The sequence below is a fragment of the Oncorhynchus mykiss genome, chromosome 11, assembly GCF_013265735.2.
Source record: "Oncorhynchus mykiss isolate Arlee chromosome 11, USDA_OmykA_1.1, whole genome shotgun sequence".
In the NCBI taxonomy this organism is placed as follows: Eukaryota; Metazoa; Chordata; class Actinopteri; order Salmoniformes; family Salmonidae; genus Oncorhynchus; species Oncorhynchus mykiss.
In genome coordinates this window covers 36,938,383-36,953,868 of record NC_048575.1, presented here as the reverse complement: position 1 = coordinate 36,953,868, position 15,486 = coordinate 36,938,383, and the positions used below count along the sequence as shown (strand labels likewise).

Here is a 15,486-nt window from a genome sequence, read left to right as displayed (position 1 = left end):
TAAATTTCAAAAACAAGAAAATGGTGCCGTCTGGTTTGCTTAATAAGGAATTTTAAAATATTTGTACTTTTACTTCTACTTTTGATTCTTAAGTATATTTAGCAATTACATTTGATACTTAAGTATATTTAAAACCAAATACTTTCAGACTTACTTTTAGAGAAATACTTCTTACCTACTTTTACTTTAGTCATTTTCTATTAAGGTATCTTTACTTTTACTCAAGTAGTATTTTACTGTGTGACTAACTTTTACTTGTGATATTTTCTATTAAGGTATCTTTACTTTACTCAAGTATGAGAATTTAGTACTTTTTCCACCACTGCTTGTGAGAGACAAGGTAAACTCGGTCCATGTAGCTATTTTGTTACCTATTTATCAGTTGCATTGCTTGGGGATAGAAGCTGTTCAAGAGGCTGTTGGTGTCAGACTTGATGAACCGGTACCTATTGCCGTGTAGCAGCAGAGAAAATAGTCTATGGCCCGTTTCCTGTAGTCCACGATCAGCTCCTTGGTCTTGAGGGCGTTGAGGTTGTTCTTCCGACACTACACTGCCAGGTCATTGACCTCCTCCCTACAGGCTGACTCATCGTCGCCGGTGATCAGACCTACCACGGTCGTGTTATCAGCGAACTTGATAATAGTGTTGGAGTCGTGCGTGGCCATGCAGTCGTGGGAGAACAGGGAGTACAGGAGGGGACTAAGCACACACCCTGTGGGGCCCCTGTGTTAAGGGTCAGCGTGGTGGAGGTGATGTTGCCTAACCCCAACACCTGGTTTCAGCCCGTCAGGAAGTCCAGAATCCAGTTGCTGAGGTGTTCAGACCCAGAGAATGGAGAATGGTGTTGAACGCTGAGCTGTGGTCAATGAACAGCATTCTGTTTGAGACGCTGCCATAACCAGCCTCTCAAAGCACTTCATGATTACAGAAGTGAGTGCTACAGGGCGGTAATCATAGTGTCAGGAAGCCTTATAGTTCTTAAGAACAGGGATGATTGTGGTCATCTTAAAACATGTGGGGATTACAGACTGGGACAAGGAGATGTTGAAAATTACCGTGCACATGCCTGCCAGCTGTTCTGTGCATGCTCTGAGAACGCACCCTGGAATACCATCGGGGCCCGCGGCCTTGCGGGTGTTGACCTGATTAAAGACCCTTCTCACGTCGGCCTCGGAAAGCAAGATCACCCAGTCCTCTGGGTCGGTGACGGCCCACACACTCGGCTCAATGTTGTTGTTGTCAAAGCGTGCATAAAATGCATTGAGTTCGTCTGGTAGAGAGGCATTGTTGGGCAGATCACGGTTGGGTCTTCCTCTGTAATCCGTAATGGACTGTAGCCTCTGCCACATGTGACAGGTGTTGGAGCCTGTTTAATATGATTCCACCTTATTCCTATATTGTCCTTTTGCTCGTTCGATGACTCTGCAGAGGTCATAGCGGGCCTTCTTGTACTTATTCATGTCTTCGGGCCAAAGTATCAGGGTTGTCTACGATAGCTCTGTGTGCGGTAGCCCTGCTCTTTAGAGCGTTGGGCCAGTAACCAAAATGTTCGAATCCCCGAGCCAACTAGGTGAAAAGATCTGTCAATGTGCCCTTGAGCAAGGCACTTCACCTTAATTGCTCCTGTAAATTGCTCTGGATGAGAGCGTCTGGTAAAATGACTAAAATGAAAAGAAATGCCACATACATACAGTATGGGAGTCGGGTCCTTCCATGAAAAAAAGTGCCTTTTGCGTAACAATTGTGTACCAATATTGGATTTGAAAAGCAAGTTATATTAAATTTAGTGGCCTTTAATATTGACCACATGGATAATTCAATACATCTGATTTTTTATATCAATAAAGGCTTGCTAAAGTGCCAGAATTCAGTAGTTTGACATGTCCCTCCGTCAACCCTTTGTCACTTCTAGGAAGATTTTAACCCACTTAATCCCGTGCGGTAAGACTTTTGTTAAAAATATCTTTGTTAAAAGAAACATTGGAACATCTAATAGTTAAATCCTAGAGTAAATGCAGTTGAGCTGGTTTTACGCTTTTTGGCCATTTGCTGGTGTTTTGTGGTGGAAAACATATAGACAGGAAAGAAATGCTTTAACAATTGCATTTTTTTTTCAATCATTTGCCACTCCCTGTTGCAAACAACAAGCTTCCATTCACCCTGTCACAAGGGGATTTATGGCTGATTGACCTGATCAAACCCTGTTACGGTTAACCTTTTTCACTTAATAGGCACTTACTATAGTCATTTTTGTATTTAACCTCTTGAGATTCTGCTCTTTATGACAGAATGTTAAAATTAGGTTACACTTCTCAAAAAGGCACCTAATTGCTGGAAAGACCCAACAAGCTAGTCTCCCTACTGTATTGTATTACGTTGACTTGCACACTATTCTAGAATGTTCTTTTTTCTGTACATTCAAACTTTCAGTGAGTTTAGCATTTCTTATCAAGTCCAAGTCTACCAAGCCAATACTGTAGCTCGTTTCCTAGGTAACAAAAGCTTGGCCCTACTTTCATATGTCCAGGGCTTTCCTTGCCAGCCAAATAAGGAAGTGCTCATTGTCCAGTTCTCCCTGCAAGTAATCCTGAACACAAAAGCCATGGACCATTCAATAGGCTGACCTAATATTTGGGGAGAGGGGTCCAAATGTGTCCAAGTTTTAACTGAGGGCCTATGGCAAAGCTTCAAAGACTCGCAAAGGCACCTAGACCCATGCTATTCAAGGTCATTCAGAATCATTCAGAATCTGAAATGCCTTGAACCAGATGACAGAAAGTGGGCTAAGATATTACCAATACCGTACTTACAGTTAAGTACAGTATAAAGCCATGTTCTGAAGAAGTTCTGCTGTGAAGCCAAACCATTAATCATGAGCTAAAATAAAACTACGGGCCCTCCACCAAAACTTTCATCCTCCAGCTCGCTCTCTTGTTGGAATGATGGGTCATCTGTCTACCGCTATTCTAGATTCAACAGAGCAGAGGGAGAGAGGGAGGGAGGGAGGGAAGGAGGGAGGGAAAGAGGGACGGAGCAAGAGGGAGATGTAGAGCGGAGCGATTCTATTAATGTTCAAGCATCCAGTACAGTGACAAAAAGAGCCGCTACTCCATCAGGCCTCTTGAGGTGTGACAGTCCCATGCATACAAATGGGACTTCATCACTCTCCGCAGACTTTCAACAGGGTGCAGCAGGGTGGATCATCGGACGCCCTCTCTCAGGGCTCGAGGTAGAGGCTGCCCCCAGCTACAGATATAGGATCAGTTTACCCTACTCACAGCCCTTGGCTTAAACATTAGGTGGATGAAAAAAAAGATCTGCCCACAAACTCATCTGTACCAATGACTGCTGCTGGCCCGAGGGCCATGTCATGCCTATACAGTGGCGTCGCACGCCACAACGTCCACGTCTCTTCTGTACATAGACAACAACACGTAAACCAAACTTAAATCATCTTTCAAAAGTTTGTGCTTTATGCTGCTGCCTTGGTGTGAGGTTTTTGCCCTCCCACTCTTAGGCCACATTAGCCGCTGCAACTAATTTTCCAATGAAATCCTTTCAGCAGCTCCACAGTAAGTTCACACATTGCAAGGTGAAATGCTGACTCTGCACTAGGGACAGTACAGAAGCCACACATTCCAACCGGGTTAAAGCATGGAAATCCAATGTTGTTTTTTGTCTTGATGGAATCTAAGCACAAGGGAAGAATGGAATGCCGAGCATACATCTCACCAAAATGCATTGGATTGAAAACTTAATCACGACCACAAGTTGTTTCTAATAACACATAATATGTTAGGATAGTGAATTATAAAGCTTTAAAAAAAATAGCCCTCTAACGTACATGCTTTGCAGCAAAATAGGACACATGATCAATACAAATGCCACCACTACATTCAGAGCCACAGATCTAGTTGACAGTGTTTTGCTAAAAGACCAAGTGAAAGTGCCATATACAGTACCAGTCAAAAGTTTGGATACACCTACCCATTCAAAGATTTGTCTTTATTTTGACTATTTTTTACATTGTAGAGTAATAGTGAAGACCTCACAACTAGGAAATAACATGGAATCATGTAGGAACCAAAAAAAAGTCAAGAAAAATCGAAATATATTTTATACTTGAGTTTCTTCAAAGTAGCCAGCCGTTGCATTAATGACGGCTTTGCACACTCCAATCTTGTACTACATCTCACACAGCTACTCCTAGCACTTGTCTCGCAGTGAGTATTAACATTACAACTAATCAAGACCCCAAAATACAGTAGATATAGAGAGGAGCTTGATTCTGTGCCCATGCCCTTTTCATGAGATCCTGCTATGCATTGATGCAGAAGGCTTCTGAGGCCAGAATGCTATAGTGCATTCCACACGTCCCCGTCTCTGCAAACACCACTGAGCCACAGGCAAAGGAAAGGCCCACATCAGAGGCAGCTGGTAGCACCTTAATTGGGGAGGGCGGGCTCATAGTAATGGCGGGAATGGAATGAATGGTATCAAATACATCAAACATGTGGTTTCCATGTGTTTGATACCATTCCATTCACTCCAGTCTACTGTGGCCTACCGAACTACCACCCCCTTACATCACTAAACCAACACAATCCTAACAGGATAAAGATACCCACTTGCAAATATAGGTTGAAAATATGTTCTAGTATATTGTCTCCCCCCAAGAAAATTGGTCTACCATTACAGCTGAGAAATATATCCAACACCCCTAAAGAACTGGATAATAAGCTTGGGATAATTCTCAGAGCAGTGGGTTCAATAAGGCTGCTTACTGACCCAAAGTGGTCCCACTTTACATTAAATTCCCAAAAATCACAAAGGCAGTTCAGGTACAGTGAAACTCAATACTTACAACTGTCGCCCGTTTGTGGTATACACACTTTCAAGCATTTGCAAATGAGGATAATTAAATATTCTCATGTAAAACAATAATTACATAGTGAGTGGGTGTGAAGCCACAATTGGGGTTTGTTTACAAATCTTATGTTAAAGGCCCAGAGTAGTCTGTTTTTACTGTGTTTTGTATCATATTGTACAACAGCTGATGAAACTAACACTGTTATTTAACTAGGCAAGTCTGATCGGTGCTGGTTGAAAATACAATCTACACAGGACCTTCTGTTGTGGTTTGCATGGGCAGGAGTTTCAGCATGCCTGGTGACATCACCATGCAGTAAATTGGCTAATAAATCAATAACAGAGATAGTGCTAAACCTCTCTGCCAATAACAGTTTTCACTTTTCCCTTCCCCTCTCAGACAGTCCTAGCTAAATTCTTGCTTTGAGAAATAGTTTAGTTAAAAAGCTATTTTTGCCAATTTTAATGTAAAACTATTACAGCAAGGTACTTCATTGTTAGCCGGAAATTATTTGATATAAAAACGGCTGCTTTAGCCTTTATTATATAATTATTTGTGTTGAATAATTACACAACCTACAAACTAACTATTAAATAGGTTTTAGGACACTTGATGTAAAGTGGGAATTATAGTCATACAACACAACAAATAGGCTCAAGTCCATGTCAATTTCATCTAGTCTAATTCTTAGCCATAGGGCACAGGCAGAAGAGAGCAGTGAATGAGAGTCATTTCACACGTTTGTTGTTCTACATGCGTCAAACAGAGAAGGGGAGTGTTGTCTCGTCCAGTGTGCATTCACCTTATTTCTAATCAAGTGTCTGCTTCTCACACAAGTCAAGGTTAACAAGCCGGCCGTGTCTGCAGTGGTTGAAAACGGCGAGGGGTGGAGGTTCAAGGGAGGGGTGAGTAGTCTTGAAAAACCTGAACGTAGCCACTGTGTTGCCTATAGTCAGTCGGGTTTTCGAGACTAAGGCGGGGTGAGGTGCAATTATTGTATAGCCTGGCCTGCTGTATAATGATGATGCATACACATACACCCATATTTTCAACTTGGTTACATGCGGCAGGATTGTCAATCAATAACATACAAACATAGGCTTTTCGTGGATTAAAGATGGAAATGAAAGGGTAGATTAAACAATTCATCATAAGAAAAGATTTTCAGATACACAATAAACTAGACCCAGTCGAAAACTACTGTGCGCACTAATCCGGTTGGCAATATGCCTTCTGGTGCCGTGGGCTTGGCAGCGCGGAATGGAGTTCTATAATGGTGGAAAATAAATTATTCTCACTATGCAGGGTGAGCACATAGTATAACAGAAAACAGATGTCAAGACAATACAATAAAAAGTGTGCTGCGGGCACAACTCTTACCTTTCTCTCCATTGCTGAGATCCAGTCTGTGCACTCCCAAGCAAACTGAAATAATGTTCCTGAAGATCTGTGCGGTGTTCACTCCTCAACTTCCACACGGCTACTCGATCACTCCCCCATTAGGTAGACTGGTACATCGGCAACTGTAGACACAGTAGGGGAGGGGACGCAGTCTCGGGGATGGAGCGGGGTCTGGTGAAGCTTAGTTCGTTTCAAGAAGCGCAGGCGCGGGTTCTGCTAGAGATAAAATATTATAAACATTTGCGACTAGCAGGGAGTGTCATCAAATTACCGCTTCTACCGTTGACACACACACTGTCTGCCCACTAAAATATTTCACAAGATGTGTAAACCGTTAGAGAATATTAGTCTCTTAATGCAAATGGTTTAATGAAAAGGGCACAAAGGATGACGAGCTGTCTGTAGCGCGTCATGATGCAGTGGGAAATTATACTTCAACGATTTTACCGAGTTCCAATTCATATAAGGACATCAGTCAATTTAAATAAATTATGCCCTAATCTATGTATTTTTCATGAATGGGCAGGGCGCAGCCATGGGTGGACCTGGGGAGCTAGGTCCAGCCAATCAGGAGTTTTTCCCCACAAAAGGGCTTTATTACAGACAGAATTACTTATTACAGACAGAAATAGTCAGATTGTGGAGGTCCTGGGCTGGCATGATTACTTGGTCTGTGGTTGTTGGACATAGGCCGGTTGGACATACTGCCAAATTCTCTTAAACGACGACGTTGGAGGCAGCTTATGGTAGAGAAATGAACATTGAACTATCTGGCAACAGCTCTGGTGGACATTCTCTCAAAACTTAAAGACATCTTTGGCATTGGGTTGTGTGACAAAACAGACCATTTTAGAGAGGCCTTTTATTGTCCCCAACACAAGGTGCACCCGTGTAATGACCACACTGTTTAATCAGCTTCTTGATATGCCATGCCGGTCAGGTGGATGGGTTATCTTGGAAAAGGAGAAATGCTCACGAATAGGGATGTAAACAAATTTGTGCACAACATTTGAGAGAAATACACTTTGTGCCTATGGAACATTTCTGGGTTATTTTATTTCAGCACATGAAACATGGGACCAACACTTCACATGTTGCGTTTATTTTTTTGTTCAGAAAATATATATGGTCTGTATGATACAGCCCCTTTCATCACCTGTGCATCATAATGTTGATAGTTAAATGCAACCTAATTGATCATGGCCAAAAGAACCCAAACAAACTTTAAAGAACCTTACAGAACGTAATGAGCCTTTCATAAAAAAAATACCTGATTATTATATTATGTATTATCTTGTGGTTTTATTTTATAGCATTTGTAACAATGTCAATACAGGTTCTCTGCATTATATTGGTAAGTCAAGTATCAACACTATTGAAACATTGCTTTATTGAAATAAGGTATTGCGTGTCCCCTCGTCAAATACAACAGTTGCACTTTAGGAACTAGTGAAAATTGTTAACTATTCAAATGCAATCCATGATTATTTTCAAAGTCTGGAGATTTGCTCATGCTATTTGCATATGGCAGTTAAACACTTTTTACTTGGTTACAAAACTAAAATAGTACTGCAGTGATATTTTCTCTTGAAGACAAGCACAACAAATGAGGTGAGATGGCATTACAGATTTCAGACCATCTTGGAGCAGCAGATACATTATTTAGTATTATTACGTCGAGGTTTGCTTGTTTTGGGCCTTTATTAATCCTGGACATCGAAGTAGTCGATTGCCGGCTCTTCTTTGACTGCCTTGGACCAGCTGCTCACACCATCAGTCCTGATGACAAAAACAAGAACCACAGTTAACTAGCTGTAGCTGGATAGCTACAAGTCATTGGGACATTGAGAGCCTACAAACTAAGGTCCAATTCGGGCCCATGTCCTCAGTTCCAATTTAGGCCTGTATGTGTGAGGAGTCTTTCAGTGTGTGGAGTGAGGAGTCGTTCATTGAAAATCCTAGTCATTGGCGACTCCATTACCCGCAGTATTAGACTTAAAAACAAATCATCCAGCGATCATACACTGTTTACCAGGGGGCAGGGCTACCGGCGTTAAGGCTAATCTGAAGATGTTGCTGGCTAAAGTTAAAACTGGCGAGAGGAGAGAGTATAGGGATATTTTTATCCATGTCGGCACCAACGATGTTAGGATGAAACAGTCAGAGGTCACCAAGCACAACATAGCTTCAGCATGTAAATCAGCTAGAAAGATGTGTCGGCATCGAGTACTTCTCTGGCCCCCTCCCAGTTAGGGGGAAGTGATGAGCTCTACAGCAGAGTCTCACAACTCAATCACTGGTTGAAAACTTTTCTACCCCTCCCAAAATATAGAATTTGTAGATAATTGGCCCGCTTTCTGGGAATCACCCCCAAACAGGACCAAGCCTGGCCTGCTGAGGAGTGACGGACTCCATCCTAGCTGAAGGGCTCATCTTATCTACGAACATAGACAGGGCTCTAACTCCACAATGAGATCGCCTGCACCCTCTTACCCAGCCTGCCAGCTTAGTGGAGTCTGCCACCAGCACAGTCAGTGTAGTCAGCTCAGCTATCCCCATTGAGACCTTGTCTGTGCCTCGACCTAGGTTGGAAAAAACTAAACCTTGGCGGTGTTCGCCTTAGCAATCTCACTGGAATAAAGACCTCGTCCATTCCTGCCATTATTGAAAGAGATTGTGATACCTCATCTCAAAATAGGGCTACTTAATGTTAGATTCCTCGCTTCCAAGGCAGTTATAGTCAATGAACTAATCACTGATCATAATCTTGATGTGATTGGCCTGACTGAAACATGGCTTAAGCCTGATGAATTTACTGTGTTTAAATGAGGCCTCACCTCCTGGTTACACTAGTGACCATATCCCTCCCGCGCGCATCCTGCAATGCCGGGGGTGTTGCTAACATTTATGAAAGCAAATTTCAATTTACCAAAAAAGAAAACACATTGTCTTGAGCTTCTAGTCATGAAATCCAGGCCTCCTGGGCCATATACAGCGTTCCTCACTGAGTTCTTATCGGACCTTGTTGTCATGGCAGATGATATTCAAATTTTTGAAGTCCACAGACGCACTCCAAAAGGCTTTCAGAGCCATCATCGACTCAGTGGGTTTAGTCCAACATGTCTCCGGACCTACTCACTGCCACAGTCATACTCTGGACCTAGTTTTGTCCCGTGGAATAAATGTTGTGGATCTTAATGTTTTTCCTTATAATCCTAAACTATCGGACCACCATTTTATTACGTTTGCAATCGCAACAAATAATCTGCTCAGACCCCAACAAAGGATCATCAAAAGTTGTCCAATAAATTCTCAGATAACCCAAAGATTCCTAGATGCCCTTCCATACTCCCTCTGCCTACCCAAGGATGTCAGAGTACAAAAATCAGTTAACCACCTAACTGAGGAACTCAATTTAACCTTGCATAATACCCTAGATGCAGTCACACCCCTAAAAACAAAAAACATGTGTCATAAGAAACTAGCTCCCTGGTATACAGAATATACCCAAGCTCTGAAGCAAGCTTCCAGAAAATTTGAACGGAAATGGGGCGACACCAAACTGGAATTCTTCAGACTAGCTTGGAAAGACAGTACCGTGCAGTATCGAAGGGCCCTCACTGCTGCTCAATCATCTTATTTTTTCCAACTTAGAGGAAAATAAGAACAATCCAAAATGTATTTTTGATACAGTCGCAAAGCTAACTAAAAAGCAGCATTCCCCAAGAAAGGATGGCTTTCACTTCAGCAGTAATAAATTCATGAACTTCTTTGAGGAAAAGATCATGATCATTAGAAAGCAAATTACGGACTCCTCTTTAAATCTGTGTATTCCTCCAAAGCTCAGTTGTCCTGAGTCTGCACAACTCTTGACACATTGATAAAATAATCATGGCCTCTAAACCTTCAAGCTGCATACTGGACCCTATTCCAACTAAACTACTGAAAGAGCTGCTTCCTGTGCTTGGCCCTCCTATGTTGAACATAATAAACGGCTCTCTATTCACTGGATGTGTACCAAACTCACTAAAAGTGGCAGTAATAAAGCCTCTCGAGGCCAAACATTGACCCAGAAAATATAACTAACTAAATTGGCCTATATCGAATCTTCCATTCCTCTCAAAAAAAATTAAAAAGCTGTTTCACAGCAACTCACTGGCTTCCTGAAGACAAACAAAGTATATGAAACGCTTCAGTCTGGTTTTAGACCCCATAATAGCACTGAGACTGCACTTGTGAAGGTGGTAAATGACCTTTTAATGGCGTCAGACCGAGGCCCTGCATCTGTTCTCATGCTCCTAGACCTTAGTGCTGCTTTTGATACCATCAATCACCACATTCTTTTGGAGATATTGGAAACCCAAATTGGTCTACATGGACAAGTTCTGGCCTGGGTTAGATCTGATCTGTCGGAAAGATATCAGTTGGTCTCTGTGGATGGTTTGTCCTCTGACAGTTGACAAATCAACTGTAAATATCGGTGTTTCCTCAAGGTTCCGTTTTAGGATCACTATTGTTTTCACTATATACACTGCTCCAAAAAAATTAAAGGAACACTAAAATAACACATCCTAGATCTGAATGAATGAAATATTCTTATTAAATACTTTTTTCTTCACATAGTTGAATGTGCTGACAACAAAATCACACAAAAATGATCAATGGAAATCAAATTTATCAACCCATGGAGGTCTGGATTTGGAGTCACACTCAAAATTAAAGTGGAAAACCACACTACAGGCTGATCCAACTTTGATGTAATGTCCTTAAAACAAGTCAAAATGAGGCTCAGTAGTGTGTGGCCTCCACGTGCCTGTATGACCTCCCTACAACGCCTGGGCATGCTCCTGATGAGGTGGCGGATGGTCTCCTGAGGGATCTCCTCCCAGACCTGGACTAAAGCATCCGCCAACTCCTGGACAGTCTGTGGTGCAAAGTGGCGGTTGGTGGATGGAGCGAGACATGATGTTCAGATGTGCTCAATTGGATTCAGGTCTGGGGAACGGGCGGGCCATCCATAGCATCAATGCCTTCCTCTTGCAGGAACTGCTGACACACTCCAGCCACATGAGGTCTAGCATTGTCTTGCATTAGGAGGAACCCAGGGCCAACCGCACCAGCATATGGTCTCACAAGGGGTCTGAGGATCTCATCTTGGTACCTAATGGCAGTCAGGCTGCCTCTGGCGAGCACATGGAGGGCTGTGCAGTCCCCCAAAGAAATGCCAGCCCACACCATGACTGACCCACCGCCAAACCGGTCATGCTGGAGGATGTTGCAGGCAGCAGAACGTTCTCCACGGCGTCTCCAGACTCTGTCACATCTGTCACGTGCTCAGTGTGAACCTGCTTTCATCTGTGAAGAGCACAGTTCGCCAGTGGCGAATTTGCCAATCTTGGTGTTCTCTGGCAAATGCCAAACGTCCTGCATGGTGTTGGGCTGTAAGCACAACCCCACCTGTGGACGTCGTGCCCTCATACCACCCTCACGGAGTCTGTTTCTGACCGTTTGAGCAGACACATGCACATTTTGCAGGGCTCTGGCAGTGCTTCTCCTGCTCCTCCTTGCACAAAGGCGGAGGTAGCGGTCCTGCTGCTGGGTTGTTGCCCTCCTACGGCCTCTTCCACGTCTCCTGATGTACTGGCCTGCTTCCTACGTGGACAGTTTGATTTCACAGAAGTGTGATTGACTTGGAGTTACATTGTGTTGTTTAAGTGTTCCCTTTATTTTTTTGAGCAGTATATATATATATATATATATATATATATATATATATATGTTAACTTTCACTGCTATGCGGATGACACACAGCTGTACATTGATGAAACACGGTGAAGCCCAAAATTGCCCTCCCTGGAACCCTGTGTTTCAGACATAAGGAAGTGGATGGCTGCAAATGGTCTACTTTTAAACTCGGACAAAACAGAGATGCTTGTTCTAGGTCCCAAGAAACAAAGATCTTCTGTTGAATCTGACAAATAATATTGGTTGTACAGTCGTCTCAAATAAAACTGAAGGACCTCGGAGTTACTCTGGGCCCTGAACTCTCTTTTGACAAACATATCAAGACTGTTTCAAGGACAGCTTTTTTCCATCTCCAACATTCCAAAAATCAGAAACGTTGTCAAGAAATTATGCAGAAAAATGTATCCATGCTTTTGTCACTTCTAGGTTAGACTACTGCAATGCTCTACTTTCCGGCGACCCGGATAAAGCACTAAATAAACTTCAGTTAGTGCTAAACATGGCTGGTAGAAACTTGACTACAACCCAAAAAATGTATCATATTACTCCAGTGCTAGCTTCTCTAAACTGGCTTCCTGTTAAGGCTAGGACTGATTTCAAAGGTTTTACTGCTAACCTACAAAGCATTAGATGGGCTTTCTCCTACCCATCTTTCCAATTTGGTCCTGCCGTACATACCTACACGTACGCTACGGTCACAAGACGCAGACCTCCTTAATGTCCCTAGAATTTCTAAGCAAACAGCTGGAGGCAGGGCTTTCTCCTACAGAGCTCCATTTTTTATGGAATGGTCTGCCTACCCATGTGAGAGACGCAGACTCGGTCTCGACCTTTAAGTATTTACTGAAGACTCATCTCTTCAGTAGGTTCTATGATTGAGTGTAGTCTGGCCCAGGAGTGTGAAGGTGAACGAAAAGGTACTGGAGCGACGAACCACCCTTGCCGTCTCTGCCTGGCCGGTTCCCCTCTCTCCACTGGGGTTCTCTGCCTCTAACCCTATTACAGGGGCTGAGTCACTGGCTTACTGGGGCTCTTTCATACTGTCCCTAGGAGAGGTGCGTCACTTGAGTGGGTTGAGTCACTGATGTGATCTTCCTGTCTGGGTTGGCGCCCCCCCTTGGGTTGTGCGTGGCAGAGATCTTTGTGGGCTATATTCGGCCTCGTCTTAGAATGGTAAGTTGGTGGTTGAAGATATCCCTCTAGTGGTGTGGGGACTGTGCTTTGGCAAAGTGGGTGGGGTTATATCCTGCCTGTTTGGCCCTGTTCGGGGGTATCGTCGGATGGGGCCACAGTGTCTCCAGACCCCTCCTGTCTCAGCCTCCAGTATTTATGCTGCAGAAGTCTGTGTGTCGGGGGCTAGGGTCAGTCTGTTATATCTGGAGTATTTCTCCAATCTTATCCAGTGTCCTGTGTGAATTTAAGTATGCTCTCTCTAATTTTCTCTTTCTCTCTCAGAGGAACTGAGCCCTAGGACCATGCCTCAGGACTACCTGGCCTGATGACTCCTTGCTGTCCCCAGTCCACCTGGCCATGCTGCTGCTCCAGTTTCAACTGTTCTGCATGCAGCTATGGAACCCTGACCTGTTCACCGGACGTGCTACCTGTCCCAGACCTGCTGTTTTCAACTCTCTAGAGTAAGCAGGAGTGGTAGAGATACTCTTAATGATCAGCTATGAAAAGCCAACTGACATTTACTCCAGAGGTGCTGGCTTGCTGCACCCTCGCCAACCACGTGATTATTATTATTTGACCATGCTGGTCATTTATGAACATTTGAACATCTTGGCCATATTCTGTTATCTCCACCCGGCACAGCCAGAAGAGGACTGGCCAGCCCTCATAGCCTGGTTCCTCTAGGTTTCTTCCTAGGTTCTGGCCTTTCTAGGGAGTTTTTCCTAGCCACCGTGTTTCTACACCTGCATTGGTTGCGGTTTGGGGTTTTAGGATGGGTCTCTGTACAACACTTTGTGACATCAGCTGATGTAAGAAGGGCTTTATAAATACATTATAAATGATTTCAATGTGTGAGTGCAAAGATGCATGCCTACTTGCTATGTTGTTTGATATGTGCAATGGGTGGGGGAGCCCTTGAGACTCCTGTATCTCTCTCTATCAGGGACGTCAGTGTTGAGTTAGGACAGGCAGACTTCCCCCTGCACACAGCAAAAAGTACAGTTACAACATATCCTCAGAATAGCAGAGGCACAGCACTGTCTGAATTGTTCACAATACACATCCCTTCATACAAAATATACCCAGCTGATACTGTTGCACAGACAGTAATTACAAAGTATTTTTAAAGCTACAACATGCATCTATTTTGAGATCGTCATAGATTGTAACGATCATGTGGAGGCGTTACCTGATGGCGGTGATAACCACGTTGCGTTTGGGTTCGCTGTCGTAGCTCACGCTCTCTACGTTGTAGACCTCAGCCAGCTCGTGGACTATCTTCCTGTGCTCTCTGTTCATTGGGGGGAAGCAGTGGCTCCTCTTGGACAGTTTACCCTGAAAACAGGTTACACACACACACACGTCACTCAAGACTTCATGTTTCCACTATGAAAGATTGTTCCGAGTCCCCCATTTGATTTAAGGTTTAAATAAATGTCCTAATAAACATCACAAGCTACCGGAGCTGAATTCACTGGACATTATGCTGACTAAATTAGTATTTCCCAATGTTCAGAACCAAAAGGGATAACCAACGACAAATCGAACCTTTAGCGATCATCATCAATACCCATCGTAATACCCAAGGACATTCAAATACTTCAAGTCTTTCCTGCACTCCTTCAACTAAGGGGACCAGAAGCTTTTAGCTAAATGCAGACTACGCAAACTGAAGGTCCTCTAGTAAGCTGGTAGTGGTTTAGGGAAACCCAGTCATGTATAGGGAAATGCTGGCCCTGTATAAAGTATTTAAATCCACCACCATCTCATCTAACTGCTCTTAAATAATACACGCTGTACTCAATTTAAGTGGGGGGTGACATTTCATGCCAAGGAGGCGTGTGTTTATTCTTGTCCCTGTGCTTTAATTCTGTGTTAAATTCACCCCATCTGTGTTCAAAATGGCAACCTATTCCCCATTTCGTGCACTACTTTTGACCAGGTGATAGGGCTCTGTTCAAAAGTAGTGCACTATTATAAGGAATAGGGTGTTATTCAGCACACAACCTAAGTCTATTGGTCCCTTACCTTGCTGGCCAACTCAACCAGATTCTTGATCTCCTCTTCAACCTCGCTGACAAACTTCAAATCTTTTCTAAATTTGGAAAAATAAGAAATACTTTATGTTGTGATAAAGCAGTGGAGAAGGTGGAAAGTTAAGTTCCTTGGCGTACACATCTTGAACAAACTGACTTGGTCCACCCACACAGACAGCGTTGTGAAGAAGGCGCAACAGCACCTCTTCAATCTCAGGAGGCTGAAGAAATTTGTCTCGTCACCAAAAACAAACTTCTAC

The 15,486-nt window shown here is 43.3% G+C and overlaps 2 protein-coding genes across 7 annotated transcripts in view; both read right to left on the bottom strand.

Annotated features, from left to right (window-relative positions):
- Positions 1–6,614, bottom strand: part of LOC110535649 (SWI/SNF-related matrix-associated actin-dependent regulator of chromatin subfamily D member 3) — a 104,121-nt gene extending 97,507 nt beyond the window's left edge. The window contains exon 1 of one of the 2 annotated variants that reach the window (XM_021620765.2): positions 6,252–6,614. In XM_021620765.2, the coding sequence (XP_021476440.1) occupies positions 6,252–6,263 (12 nt within the window). In that variant the 5' untranslated portion in view covers positions 6,264–6,614. The remainder of the gene's footprint in view (positions 1–6,251) is intronic. The other variant, XM_021620770.2, reaches the window with a different exon arrangement.
- A 744-nt stretch (positions 6,615–7,358) lies between these two features.
- Positions 7,359–15,486, bottom strand: part of LOC110535646 (transcriptional repressor NF-X1) — a 30,330-nt gene continuing 22,202 nt past the window's right edge. The window contains exons 21-24 of one of the 5 annotated variants that reach the window (XM_036935379.1): positions 15,219–15,285; positions 14,380–14,525; positions 14,066–14,170; positions 7,359–8,051 (exon numbers count right to left, since the gene is read on the bottom strand). In XM_036935379.1, the coding sequence (XP_036791274.1) occupies positions 7,976–8,051; positions 14,066–14,170; positions 14,380–14,525; positions 15,219–15,285 (394 nt within the window). In that variant the 3' untranslated portion in view covers positions 7,359–7,975. The remainder of the gene's footprint in view (positions 8,052–14,065; positions 14,171–14,379; positions 14,526–15,218; positions 15,286–15,486) is intronic. The other 4 variants (XR_005034621.1, XM_036935381.1, XM_036935380.1 and 1 more) reach the window with 4 other exon arrangements.